At 49.2% G+C, this 14,732-nt stretch overlaps 1 protein-coding gene across 1 annotated transcript in view; it reads left to right on the forward strand.

The window, feature by feature from the left end:
* TEX2 (testis expressed 2) overlaps positions 1-14,732 on the forward strand; it is a 102,326-nt gene that overhangs the window by 79,163 nt on the left and 8,431 nt on the right. The window contains 3 exon segments of the mRNA XM_021066767.1: positions 7,732-7,864; positions 14,004-14,095; positions 14,098-14,128. Of these exon segments, the coding sequence (XP_020922426.1) occupies positions 7,732-7,864; positions 14,004-14,095; positions 14,098-14,128 (256 nt within the window).

The following is a 14,732-nucleotide window of genomic DNA, read 5'->3' on the forward strand; positions in this document are numbered from 1 at the left end:
TATTCCTCAAAAGTTTCAGGAACAAAGTAGGGAAGAAAATAACACTTTTCAAGAGAGTGATACTTGTTTTGAAGTAAATGTTTTGTAACATATAGAGACTACAGCATCTACTTTGTCTCTGTATGGCTTGATCAGATGGCTCTTGAACGTATTTAGTGAAATCAAGTTCTGTGTTGTATACATTGGATGTAAATACAAAGAGTTTTTTTAGCACTACAATTAGCAGCTGTAACAAATCTCTGTAGCAATATTTCAGCCAACAGTGAAGCCCATATTTCTAGGTCTTCAGCATCCCATCGATTTCAGAGAGAGACCAGAGAATTATTCGCAAATCCAGGAAGCTTCCTACTAGCATGTCGAGGTCACCTGTGAGCACTTAATTATGTCTACGCTTTGATGAATCTGAGTGCTCCTAGGGTGGGTTAATTTCTGGTGCACTAAGAGTGAAACTGGAAAAGATGCTTTGCAAAGGGTCTAGTTGGAGTTCTTTCAACCACATGTAAAATGTCAAAAGATTCATTACCTATGTGTTAAGCTCAGGGGTCCCAACCTTCACCCCATTGGCATCCCGGGGCCGCCTGCCTTCCTCTGGCTCTAGGAGGCTCTGGGTTGCTCTTTGCTCTTTGCCTCTTTGGGAATTGGCTTGTAACACGCTGGTAAATGATCAGCTCACATAAGAGTCGGGCTTAAAGAAAGTAAATACCACGTGTGCATACTCTATTTTCTAATGCATTAGCAGTCTCTTATCTCAGTATTGTCCTTTGTTGAATTGGTAGAAATTTCCAACAAGAGGGCATCAGGGCCACCACTGGGCTTTGTAGCATCTAAGAAGTGTCCCTGTGGCTGTGAACTCTGCAGCTTTGGAAGGCTTTGAATGAAATTCACCAGATGCCTAAGTCTCAAGTCTCTTTCCTGTTCCTCTTGAGCCAGAGCTGCAGCAAGACATCTCATTATATGGATCAAAGCTTTGCCAGTTTTTAATCCATTTGAGGCTCACATAACTCCATTCAGGGCAAGTTTTAGAGATCTGCCTGCTTATGTAACAAGAGAGGAAATGTTACTAAAGAAAGGAATGATAAAGACAGAAAGCCTGTGGGTATTAAAAGTTTGATCAAATTAGGTTTTTCCAAGTCTACAAAGGATACATGTGATGGTAAAACAGAAATGAACATGAAGGGGAAAGATGTTTCTTGGATTCCATTGCTCCAAGAGAAACCTTTCCTTTTGGGGAAATTAAAATCAGGAGTGACTCGTTAAAACCAAATCTGAAAAGCAGAGCTCACCCTCCCAGGGAAGTGCCCCCTGGGTGAAGAAGCCTTCAGCTGCTCTCAGGAGATCTCCCGGGGATCCCCCCACACCCTCTTATTAAAAAATGTTTCCTAGGAGGTCCTTGGTGGTGCAGTGGGTTAAGGATCCGGCCTTGTCACTGCCATGGCTCAGTCACAGCTGTGGCATGAGTTTTTTCCCTGGCTCCAGATCTTGTGCATGTCGTGGGCGCGGCCAAAAAAAGGTTCCTGACTTGCGCTTATCTGTTGCGGCACTTGGCTCAGGAGGGGTATTTGGGCCAGAGCCAGCTGGATCACTCCAGCCCGAGGATGCTCTTCCTGAAGCCACACAGGGCCATGGTTCTGAGTCCTAGCTCTAGGAACACCCTGCCGGTTCACAGCTTCATGCCTTGGGCAAGACCTTAGCCGCTTCACTAATGCTCCTCTTTCAGGCGGGGAGGCCAATAGCACCTACTTGGTGGCTTAAATGAGTTAATACATGAGACACTTGGAAAGCCTCTAGTGCCAGGCAAGCTCTTAAGTGTTAACTTTTATTTTTACCATTGTTGTGGCTGCCCTCAATGCTGCTGCTCTTAGAGACTTTAGAATGTGCGTGGCTGTGATGTTCAGCTGGCCCATCCTGCAGCCCAAGGCCAGCAGATCCTCCTAGAACAAATGGAAAGAAGAAAGCCATTCTCACTGTGTGGCCTTGCCACTGAAAGGAACAAAGTTGGAGTTCCCGTCATGGCTCAGTGGCTAACAAACCCGACGATTATCCATGAGGACAAGGGTTGGATCCATGGCCTCACTCAGTGGGTTAAGGATCTGGCATTGCCATGAGCTGCAGTGTAGGTCACAGATGCGGCTCAGATCTGGCATTGCAGTGGCTGTGGTGTAGGCCGGCACCTGCAGCTCTGATTCAGCCGTTAGCTCGGGAACCTCCATATGCCATGGGTGTGGCCCCACAAGGACCAAAAAAAAAAAAAAAAAAAAAAAAAATAGTGCCTCGTCCTTCATTCAATGCTGGGATGAGGTTGCTTTGCCAGCAGAATATTGCAGAAAAGTGGAGCCAGAGTCTGTCTGTAACCTGCCCGTTCCCCACTGCGTCCCCGGCTGCAGCATCCTCACCAAGGGAGCAGCTGCCCGGGGCAGATCACGGCAATGGGGCCAGACTGTGGGCTCAGCTCTGGCAAGAATGACACGTGTCCTCTCTGGCCAGATCATGTTGCAGGAAGAGAAAATACTCTTTACGAAACGGAGGAAAAAACACCCGTTTTGGAACTTGGGCGGGGTGGGAGAGGAGAGTCAGATTTGGGACTCTGCAGACCTTGAAAGGTGGGGCTGGTTCTGAGAACAGTTGCAGGTAGACAAAGCCAAAAGTGACATCCTAAAAGCCACCTTCAAATGCGAGGAATACTGGTTTTCTGCTGTATCTGAGTGAGCAGCATGGCACTGGTCTGTTTGCTCGGAACAAGACAATCACCGATGTGCCCTTCCAGGAGCCAGATAACCCAAACATCTGTTGTTGGTGATGTACTATTAAATCTTCCACTTGTAAGAGCTTTTGTTCTTTGGGTACTATCTTTTTTTTTTTTTTTTTTTGGCTTTTTTAGGGCCGCACCTGTGGCATATGGAGGTTCCCGGGCCAGGGATCCAATCAGAGCTACAGCTGCCAGCCTACACCACAGCCACAGCACTGCCAGATCTGAGCCACATCTGCGACCTACACTACAGCTCATGGCAACACCAGACCCTTAACCCACTGAGTGAGGCCAGGATCAAACCCACAACCTCCCGGTTCCTAGTCGGATTCGTTTCCGCTGCACCACAATGGGAACTCCTAGATGCCAAATGTTGACTCTCAAAGTGAAAATCAGCCAGCAGTTACAGGTAGGGGAGGGGAGGAGCAGATGGCCTGAGCCAGTCTCAGCCAGCAAGGCCTGAGGGCCTCTCCCCTCCTGCTGAGCAGCCCGTGTGCCATCCAACCTGTTCCAGTGAGACTGAGGCCTTTGGGTTAGTTTAATAGTAATATGACAGTGAGCTGCTGCGTGAAATTACTGGATTTATACGAGCACGGCAGGACTGCTCCTGAGGCCTGAGGATCTATTAAATAACCTACCAGGGAGAAGGCGGAGGGACCTCCGTTTTACTCCTCTGTGGTGACACACACCAGGGCACACGTGTGTTACCTCGGGTGGCATCATGGTCGCTCTGCATAAGGTGGCCCAGGCTGCCTCTATTCTTCTTCAGGTATAAACTTCCTGAGGACAGGTATTCACCTCAGCATCTTCAGCTCTGAGTCCTTGTGTTTAGACTCATATACATTTGAGGTGGAGTGAGTCTCCCTCAGACTAGCAGTGGTGGAAACAGAGCCTTCCCTCGCGAAGCTGAAAAGAAACAGAAAAACAGCCGTCTGACCCTTCACCAAAATCACATATATACTGACCTTCCCCCACTTCTTTTCTTTTGTTTTTTTGGGGGGGCCATGCCCACAGCAGTGACAGTGAGGGTCCTTAACCCTCTGCACCACAAGAGGCCTCTCCCCTGCCCCCGCTTTGGAGCGGTTTCTCAGAGCTCTCTGACAGGCTGCTTCCCAGGCTGTGCTCCTTGTTTGGCCCAAATAAAACTTATCTCATGACTTTTTTTTTTTTTAAATTTTAATATTTTTTTTGCGTTTTAGAGCCACACTGGCGGCATGTAGAGGTTCCCAGGCTAGGGGTCAGATTGGAGCTACAGGAGTTTGGTTGTGGCGCAGCAGAAAAGAATCCAACTAGTAACCATAAGGTTGTGGGTTCGATCCCTGGCCTTGCTCAGTGGGTTAAGAAACTGGTATTGCCGTGAGCTGTGGTGTGGGTCACAGCCATGGCTCGGATCCCAAGTTGCTGTGGCTGTGGTGTAGGCTGGCCGCTGTAGCTCTGATTAGATCCCTAGCTGGGGAACCTCCATATGCTGCGGCTGCGGCCCTAAAAAAAAAAAAAAAAAAAAAAAAATCAGAGCTACAGGCCACAGCCACAGCAACACGGGTTCCAAGCTGCATCTGCAACCTACACCACGGATCATGGTAACAGCAGATCCTTAAGCTGCTGAGCAAGGCCAGGGAACAAACCTGCAACCTCATGGTTCCTAGGTGGAGTCGTTTCCACTGTGCCACAACGGGAAACCCTAACTCACAATTCTTAAAAAAAAAAACCCAGCTATCTGAGCTCGTCACAGACTGAAGTGTGCATGAAGACTGAAATTTGTTAAGTTCTTTGTCAGTTGTGTTTCCCCTGTTGCCAGTGAAGGGCTGGTTTTGTAGGGACTCGGTAACCAGGCACCACCCTCCACCATTGGACAGCCTCACACCATGAAGACCCCTCGTGTGGGGAACTGCTAGGGACTGAATGTTTGCGTCCCCCTCCTTCCCCCCCTAATTCGCATGTTGGGGCCTAACCTGCAAGGTGATGGTTTTAGAGATGGTGATTAGGTTTGGATGAGGTCATGATGGGATTCGTGCCCTCAGGAGAAGAGACCAGAGAGCTAGCTGTGCCCTCTCTGCCATGTAAGGACACAGGAGAAGGCAGCCGCCTGCAGGCCAGGAAGCGAGCCTTCGCAGGAAGGAATCAGCCAGCACCTTGATCTTGGACGTCCACCCTCTAGAGCTGTGCCAGATAAACGCCTGCTGTTTCGGCCCCCTAGTTTGTGGTGTTTTGTTACAGGAGTTCGAGCAGACCGAGACGAGACCCTTTGTGTTCCTGCCCTTTGCAGAGAACCTCTCAGGACTGGCTGCCTCACTCCTCTGTAAAGACTTGCCAAATGGTCCTGCTCCTCAGCTTCTGGTTTCTATCCTTGAGCACTCCCAAGACCAGACGGTTGTAGGAAGCAGTATTTTAAATGAAATGCCTCACAGGGATGTCCTAACCTTTGCCAAGAGCCCAGAAGAGAAAGCCCTGTCCCCGCCTCACCCAGGTGAGGAGCACTCAGCTCAGCAGGGTTACGGAGCCACGCAGACACACCAGGGCCCTGCTGCACACACCGTGAGAAGGCAGCCTTTCCAGTAACTGTAGATTTCGTCTCTCAGTCACTCAAGGTGGGAGCTCCTGACTCAGCCTTTATGTCACTGGTTGGCCTCAACTCTGATTGTGTGTGCTTCAGGGTTTTCAGGGCACTTCTTGCCACTGAATCTTTGTCACAGAAGCAAGTTTTTCTTTGCGTCTAATGTTAAAACAGTCATCTTCCCCTCATCTAAATGCAAACACATCATAATAAGATAATTTGTTTGAATGTTTGCAGTTTATATCTGTTTTTAAAGGTTCTCACCTTTCTGACTCCTTCATATCTTTACTTAGAACTGGACCTGAGCAAGGCCCCTGGGTGGGCCTCAGGGGACACATAGCATGATTTAAAAACAGGCCCCATCCCCCAGGCGGAGGTGCAGTCCGTTGTCCCTGCCTCCCCCCCTCCCCACCCTGGACGGGCTCTCTCTGACTGCCCTGTGGCAGCCTCTTCCTTCAGGCCCTGTGGCTTCCTCTGGTCTGGTTTCTATCGGCCACGGCAACAGCAGCAAGCCAGGCTGGGCAGCAGTCGAGGGAGGAAGGAAGTGGGCTGGCCGTCTAGGCCCGTGGTCCCTTGTGCAGATGGGGAGGCCCATGCGGAGGCAGAGGGGTCAAGGAACCTCCAGTGGAGTGGAACCCAAGCCCTGGCCACGTGTCTGTACTCTTCCCTCTTCCCACCCTCAGCTCCCGGCCGGGGGCTGGACCACATGCCACTGGGTAGAATGTGCCGGTATGGGCCGGCTATTTACCAAACCTGAATCTGTATCCCCTCATTTAAAAAACAGACAAACCAAACCTTCTACTCTGTAGCAGGTACAATTCTGGTGCTTTAATATGACAGCCTTCAAAGGCAATACACGCCAGTAATATTTCTTGGAAACATGACTAGGATTTTCAAAGGGAATGATTATGTCTGAATACATACAGCAGTCAGGTAGTTTGAGTCTGTTGAGTCTCAAGTTAAAAAAAGCTGGAGATACACAACAATAAATATCTTCCTTATTGATGTTCTATTTATATTGAGATTAAAATCTATTAATGTCAAGCCTTTTGCCCTAATCCCCTTTCTCCTGGAAGTGATTAACAACTAAATGTCTTTATTAAAACAGATGTGCCCTTTATTTCCAGTAACAGTGCCTTTGAAGAATAAGCTAATTAATGATTTTTGAATACTTAATGTGAGCAAGAAATAAAGCGGTTTTGTGAGTTGCTGCAAAGAAGCCATTCACAATTGATCTGCATATCACTTAGCTAAACCAGGTCATTCATGGAAAAATAATTACCTTCAATTATGATAAAAAGAATTTGGTGAAAACAAAAATGGAAATTATTCTGTCTTTAGTGAGGAAATACACCATTAGTGCTTACGGAGGTTAAGCAAAGCTTTTATCTGAGATGGTGGCCGAACGGGAGAGGTTACTTACTATAATTGTGTGAAAATGTACCTGTGGGTGAAGAATGGTTTTAGATTAATTTCCTGCTTCCTGTTAGATGTTGTCATTTGTCTTATGAGGATCTGTAAACGTTTATTAACATTTAAGCAGCCACTTGAAGGATCATGTTTTGATTGAAAGTCCATGAGGTATTAAGGTGCTTGGAGTCAGAAAGGTCACAGTGTAGGCTGTCCTGCTGGATCGTAGGACCCTGAGGTAGAAGGTGGTGAGATGACCGGTTTGCATTTGAGACTTCCGGTCAGTGGCCACTTTCACTGCTGGGCCCTCCCAGTGAAATTCCATAAAGCCAAAAGCCTCAAAGATATGCTCTCCACAAGTGTCTTTTCTAAGAAATAGGGTTTTAAGGTAAGGTACAAAGTGGTTACCCAGCTTTATCGAGATAATCCTGGGGCTCGAACATAAATTCTTTTGTTTCCTTTACTATGCAATTTCCAGAGTGAAAGGGGTTCCAAAAGTTATCCTATCAAGCTAAACCTGAATTGTTTTCTGTGCCCCTCCCTAGCCCTACAAGGAGAACAGGTACTTTAAAGAAAGACCGTGGTTCTCACATTGTCTTTAAAGAGCACAGCTTGCTGGGAAGTTTCTGCACCTCTCCTCTGCCTCTCAGCAGCTGGGAATCCACAGACCTCTGCCTGGCTTGGCCCAGGGCAAGCCCTCTCCTGCTGGGAGTGTGTTTCTTACTAAACGTGAAAAGAACCCAGAGGATGGGGACCCTTCAGGATCTAAGCTGAGCTCACAGTGACCATTTTAATGGATATTGAGATGCTGGCAATTTGCCAAAGGCTTGGACTCTTTCCGGAAGCTTTTCTTTTGACAGTCCCTTCTTGCAGGCATCAGTAATACAGGCAACATCTATCTGCTGACTCTTAATGTGCTACCCACTTTGATACTTTTAAAATAGAAATTTTTATACTGTCTTTTATAGTCATGTTTTTCTGGGGGGAAAAAAAACCTTGTGTTTTTTCACCATTTCTCCAGGACTCTGGATCGATTTGGAAATGTCCTACAATGGGTCCTTTCTGATGACTCTTGAGACCAAAATGAATTTGACCAAACTAGGTAAAGAGCCTCTTGTTGAAGCCCTGAAGGTTGGAGAAATTGGCAAAGAAGGGTAAGGGGCTATATGAATTTACTCATCCAACCCCTGGGAACCGGCTTCTCCCTCCAGCCTCTGAGCAGCAGCTTTGATGTGTAGTGGCCCCGATGTTGAGTGAGCTTTCCGTGTAAGTGCTTTCAGGGCATGGTTTCCTGGTTGCATCCCCTGCAGAGCGTGAGTCCCCGCTTCTGCTCAGTGCCTTGGGCCTCCGTGCTGCCACTGGGGCAGCCAGTATTGATTACCTGGGAAGCATCACTGAGTGAGACCAGCAGAGCAGGCTGCACAATAAAAATGCTTTGTGAAGAAAATCCTCCTCCACAAAACCCCTCATTCAACTTGCAGCCACAAACAGCAATATGTGGGCCAGGCTAAGGTCCTTAGGGGGTCTATCTGCTTTAATCACAAAGTCAGAATTATTTATTGATTTTGTAGCCAAGAGGGTGCTCCTAAGGTGTTTTGAGACATATTTTCTCTAAATAATACAATATTGACTTTCTTAGTAAATTCCTCTCTTTGTAGAAGATACTGCATCTGCTGCCCAGTTTGTCAGATTTAGTAAACACTCCAAATTTGTGAGATAGTTAATGAGGCTGATTTTTTTTCTTAGACGTTTAGAATGGATAAGGTGGAACTTTTAAATGCACACGCACCTTAAAAATTACTGCCTCAGACTACCTATTTAAATTAGATTATCAAACTAAAAATATATATTATTAGATATATTACCAAACTAAACATGTGTGTGTGTGTGCATGTATATTTTTTAAACCAAACTAAAAATGAGCGTAGAATCTACCACTCCTTACACCTTTAGCCCCTTTGCGTGGAATTAACAGAACAGTGATGGGAAAATGCCACAAGGAGCCACCTTTTCAAGATCTGAGTATAGATCCTGGCTCTTAGATTTCTGCTTAGTTCTGATACTGACCTAAGGCTTGTATTCAGACTTGTGGTAAAAGCAGGGTAGGTGGAGGGAGTTGGTCACATGTTTGAGAATGTTCTTTCTGACATGATTCTGATTTATCCAGGTGACTTCATGAAAGTGTTCCTATTTTAATTATTGGAGAACTTTACCTGCCATACACAATCTAACCTATATCTGTGCTATTTTCCTTTCACTTTTCTAATGTTTGTTAAAATGTGTTTGGATTCGGCAATCTGTGGATTGTGTTTTCCGGTGAGTGGTATTAATCAGCCCTCCATGTAGCATTTCATACCCTGTCAGTGCTGAGTCTTGTTTGGACCCACGTGACACCATGAGGAAGCCCGTCCTTTCATCATGTTCCTGGACATAAAGTCACCATTTGTAGACCCGAGAGGGCTGTGATCAGGCGCATTTAAGCGGCTTTCCTGGCGGGGAAAGTCGTACCGACTTCCCCGATTTGTATTGCCGGGTCCTGAACCAGTCCTCCCGTCAGACTCAGCCTCTGTCCCCGGATGCCCCCACCCCAGCGCCGTTCACCACCATACAGGCACCATCACCCAGCCTCGTGACAACAGGGTTGCAGAACCAGCTGCCGATAAAAAACACCTTAGGCAGAAGCAACCTTGGAAATGAGGTCTCACTAACCGGGCGTGGGGCAGGGCAGACGGCAGTCAGAAACCTTTGTGCTGGGAATCCGTTTGTACACGGAGCTGCTGGGACTCCACGGGAGGCTGGGGCGGGGTCTTGGGAGCAGGTGTCGCCCCGCCCCCCACCAGATCCCTGAGCTTCTTGCCTCTTGAGCCTTTCACTGTCACTGTTAATCATACGATCATTTCAAGTGTATAAACTCTGGCTGATCAGAAAGGAGTGCTTCTCTAGACTACAAGGAAAAAATTCCTGTTTTAGGAATATAGTGGTATATTTAACTTATATATCTAAAGTACCATATTTTTTTTCCCCAGTAGTGCCTGGTATAAAATGTTTTGCTTCTTCCTGTGAGGGTGTTAATTTTATGTTGATGTGTAATTGGCTACCATTTAATTTTAAAAGCAAGGAAAAATACAATCTAAAAGCACTTTACTTGGAAGAAAAAGGCTGGAAAACTGAACCCTTAACCCTTTTTTGAATAAAGGACCCCCTTGGGAATCTGAGAGCTCTGGATCCTTCCCCCAGAAAACGCATGCACACGCACCATTTGGCTCTCAATTTCTGGGAGCTCGGAGAGCCCCCATCGCTAATCCCTCCACGTCTCAGTCTCGAGCTGCAGAATCACCCTGAGGCTAAATACCGAGCCGAGGCAGAGTCCCACACAGTGGCAGTGACTGAGCGGGTGATCTCTGGGGCTGACTCTCCTGGAGGAAGCCTCTCCTGGAGCAGCGTGTGCCAAGAGCCGCCGGCGGCCCTTTCCTCCAGGCCCTCCCTCCAGCCCCCGACCGCTTGTCCGCCCGCCGTTCTGCTCTGGCGGGGCCTCTGCTCTGCCTCACTGTCGTTCCCGGTCCCCCTGCAAGTGTGCAGGGGCCTGCGCCCGTAGGGAGGCCCAGAGGGGAGGCTGCTCAAGCCGTGGGGAGTCCTGCCGGCCTGCGGAAAGTTCGTTCCAGTCCTCCCCGCGTTACCCTGCGGGTGGTGGTGAGAAAGGCCCCCGGGTGAGACCTTTCCCTTTGACCTGCGGGCACACTTCGTATTTGCAGGCAGTATTCGTTTAGTTTTTTTGTCTTCAAATAGCTTCTTGTTACGTAAGGTAGTTACGGTAACTTTGGGGCAGGAAGACACTCAAAATGGAGTCCCGGAGGTGCGCTGGGCAGCCCTCAAGAAGTGGCCTCGGGCCGCCGAGGGGGCCCGCGAGGGGGATGAACGGCGGCCCTGGAGGGGCCTTTCGGAAAGGCACTTGGGGAGCCCCGCTCTGCCCCTGCAGCCTGGCCGCCGGGCGAGTCCCCGTGTGTAGCCGCGCCCACCACCTCGTCCCGGGCCAGCCGTGCGCAGTCCAGCCCCGCGTGCGGGAGCCCAGTGCTTGTCGCCCTCGCTACGACTCGGTCCAGCTCTGGGTGGGCGCTCTCGTGTGTGTGTCTGTGGCAAATGTATGGGGCCGATTTTCTCACAGAAAATGAACACACTCTGATGAGTGTGGTTCCGTCAAGGCAGTCACCTCGCTGACGTGTTTACTCACTTCACTTAAAGCGTTTTTGGGGAGCAGCTTTTTGAGTTATCTCTGGAGTCTGTGACTTTTTAACTACTCTGAATGAGGGCAGATCATCCTACTTTGTAGATGTATCGGATTCTTGAGAAATTGCCAGAAGTCATTCGGAGGTGGCAGTGATTGTGAGAGTAAACAATAAAATGTTTAGTTCAAGACAGTATCAGTGGAGTTCCTGTTGTGGGTCAGTGGTTAACAAATCCAACTAGGAACCATGAGGTTGTGGGTTCGATCCCTGGCCGCGACAGTGGATTAAGGATCTGGTGTTGTCATGAGCTGTGGTGTAGGTTGCAGATGCGTTTCAGATCCCACCTTGCTGCGGCTGTGGCATAGGCTGGCGGCTATAGCTTGGATTGGACCCCTAGCCTGGGAACTTCTGTATGCCGTGGGTGCAGCCCTAGATAAGACAAAAAGGCAAAAAGACAACAAAAAAAAGTATCAGTGATAAAATGATTCGTTCTTTGGAGTTCCCGTCGTGGCTCAACCGTTAGTGAGCCCGACTGGCATCCATGAGAATGTGGGTTCAATCCCTGGCCTTGCTCAGTGAGTTGAGGATTGTGTTGCCGTGAGCTGTGGTGTAGGTCACAGATGAGGCTCGGATCTGGCATTGCTGTGGCTCTGGAGTAGGCTGGTGGCTGCAGCTCTGATTCAACCCTTAGCCTGGGAACCTCCATATACCGTGGGTGTGGCCCTAAAAAGACAAAAAGACCCCCCCCCAAGAAAAAAAGGTGAAATGATTCACTTTTTCCTATGTGTCTGACTCCAAGCACATTTCTAAAAAGATTTTTAGCAAAGGCAGCAGAACTGGAATAAGCCCTGTAAGGTGGCTCTTTGAAAGGCTATCACACTCATCTGGAATTTGAAGGTGTGCTTTAAAAAATAGGCTTGTCATGTTCTAACACATCTTATATAAGACTGTGCAGGTGTCTTTCTCTGAAATTCATGCTGGCATCATAAGGTTGAGATCACAAAATGCATGTTTAGTTATAAAACCTGAATATCAGCCAAACATTTAGTTACCCTCCTAATGAGTAAGAATTGGGAGCTGCATAACACAGCTCCCCATGCAGAGGGAGAGGTGCCATTTGGTCAGAGTCAGAATTTCATGTCATCTGGTGTGTTTTAACTGATACAGCTTTGTCTAAATTATTAACTTCAAGCCACAAAATTGTCCTGTTCTCTGTCCCACAGAGGATTAATTCAGGAACCCAAGAGCTCACTGCAGTGCTCAGCCTTTGGCATCTTTTCCTCCAGGTCTGGAGGCTGCCAGATGACAAATACCAGTGGGGACAGAAGGGGGCGGTGGCTCTGCATGCTTCACTGTGGTCCAGGATAGTAAGGCAGCCTTCTGTGCTGTGTAGACTCCTTACCTGGCAGCACCAGGTCTGAGCTGGGGGCACGGCCATGTTAGCGATGGAGGAGTAGGGTTTCTGAGACGGTCCCGTTATCTTTGGGGCTTTACCTCCCTGACTTCTTTCATCCCAAGACCCAGGGTAGGCTTTCTTGGGAATCATCTTCTGCTCTGTACATTTCCCACAGAAGAGCTCAGTGAGGGCCGCCTAACCCTGAAAGCTCAGAAGGACACACATGAGCATCGCCTGGACTAGCCAGGCCTCTGATGCGAGGAGGAGGAGTCAGGTGCTCCCCCTCAGCCAGGGACAGGAGGCTTTTGTGTCTGCAGAGGGCGTCCCCTTTTCACGCTGCATTCAAGCGGGTTGGCTGGAGCGCTGGCTCTAGTGTTTCAGAGCCAGGATGGAGAGGATCCGGGTGTCCTGCCAGGGAGAATATTCGTGCGGTCTTCTTACAGCCGGGCTCCTGTTTCAGGCGGAGATTTCAGTACCCTCCTCCCAGTGCTGGGGCCTCTGCTGGGCCTTCAACATCGCCAGGCGTGCTCTGCCCTTGGGTGCCCTTGGCCCTTTTGGCCAGAAGATGGCTGTCCCTGTGGGCGTCTGGTAGCTCAAGGACATCACCCGAGGAAGACCCCAAAGGGAGATGAGACCTAAGCTGTGTTACCTTCCCCATCCTGGTGATTTTGTCCTCGTCAAAAATACAAGGTCCCCTCTCTGCTTAGCCACCGTTTGGTAGCTTGACAGTGTTCAAAGGCTACTCTGTCCCTTGTTCATTTCATCCCCCTTAAGTCTCTGAGCCTCAGAGATGGGCTCTGCCATCTGCCCCTCTGAAGCAAAGGCACCATCAGAGGAGGCAGCCGCCTTTTGTGTGGCTGAAGCTCAGCCAGGAACCCCACCCCCACCCCACCCAGTACCCTCACAGGGGAGCTTGATCGTTCACCACTGCAGGTGACCCAGCAGCCCCCAGGCCTCTGGAAACCAAGGATCCACCTGGAAAGACTAATGAGGGACATTGCTCTCGGGTGAAGCTTTTCATTACTTCATTTAAAAAAGGTTTTAAATTAGTTTCTCCGGAAAGTTCCTGAGTCCTCATATCAGTTGCTCCCTCGAGTCCCTTGAGATTTGTACCCTGTGGTTGTTGGCTCTTTTCTGTGACCTTCAGGAGCTGGGGCAGGCATGGGGTAAGATATGTAATCTCAGGAAGGATTCTTGAGCCAAATCTAACCTGGAGGTAACCAGGCCCAAACGCCTCATGTTGTTGAACTCAGCGAGTCAGGGGACTTGCCTGAACATCCCCGTCACCTGTGAGGTGGTCATGTCACCAACATGAGCTCTCACCTGATCCGTGCAACCATCCTTCTTTCCACTCACCCTCCCATTGGCCACGCTGCACTGTTGACGAAATCACTGCATCTTGTGTGACTGCATCACGCTCCCACCGCCTGTCTTTCTGACGCATGCGCAGAATCGAACCCTTCAGGCCCAAGTCCTCTGCGGTCCTGCCAGGGGACTCGGCGCTGAAGAGTCTCCCGGGGAGCCAGGCCAATCCGAGGACCCTTGGATTGGGCCTCTTCTGGGCGGGGTGGGTGGTGGAGAGTGATGACCGGCAGTAGTGGGGGTGGAGCGCGTGCTCTTTCTAAGCGGAGCCTGGTGCTGGGCAGCCTGCCGTGCTGACTCTGCCCTGCTCAGTTGCAGGCCCAGGGCGTTCTGTCTGGCCGACAGCGACGAGGAGTCCTCCAGTGCTGGCTCCTCTGACGAAGACGACGCACCAGAGCCCAGCGCAGGGACAAGCCGCTTCTCCCAGGGGCGGAAGGGTGAGTGGATCCAGCTTTGGGGGTCAGGGAGGCAAGACAAGAGCTTTTTTGCCTTTTCCTCTATGATCGTCCTCCTTCACATCGAGTGCATGACTTTTGCACTAATAACTCAAAGCTAGAGGCTTAAAAGTCGGGGCCCCAAAATAAAAGACCCACAGAGCTTTCCTTAAGAAGGTCCAGGGGCTCCCTTGTGGCCCTGTAGGTTAAGGAGACAGCATTGTCACTGCAGTGGCTTGTGTGGCTGCCAGTGGTGCGGGTCTGACCCCAAGCCCAGGTACTTCCACGTGTCTTGGGCACAGCAAAAAAATAAAAAAGGGTCCAGACCAAAAAGGTTTTCTCTGGCCATTTGAGTAAATAAGAGAGAATTGAAGGGCTTGTTTATCACTAGGAGTACAAATGACACAACACCTCCCTCTGGTGCCAGTGGGGAGCATTCCACCCGGTCTCAGGTTCCACTTGCTTCTGTTGAGCTTTCAGTTTCCATGAAGTTGAAACGTTCAGATGATTTCTTTGGGGAATTTTGATCTTTTGGATCATGGACTTCATTTTTGGGGCGCCCTTTGTCTGTTACCTGGACTATATAATGATCACAAAGCTTTGGCAA

The sequence above is a fragment of the Sus scrofa genome, chromosome 12 (genome assembly GCF_000003025.6).
Source record: "Sus scrofa isolate TJ Tabasco breed Duroc chromosome 12, Sscrofa11.1, whole genome shotgun sequence".
Lineage (NCBI taxonomy): Eukaryota > Metazoa > Chordata > Mammalia > Artiodactyla > Suidae > Sus > Sus scrofa.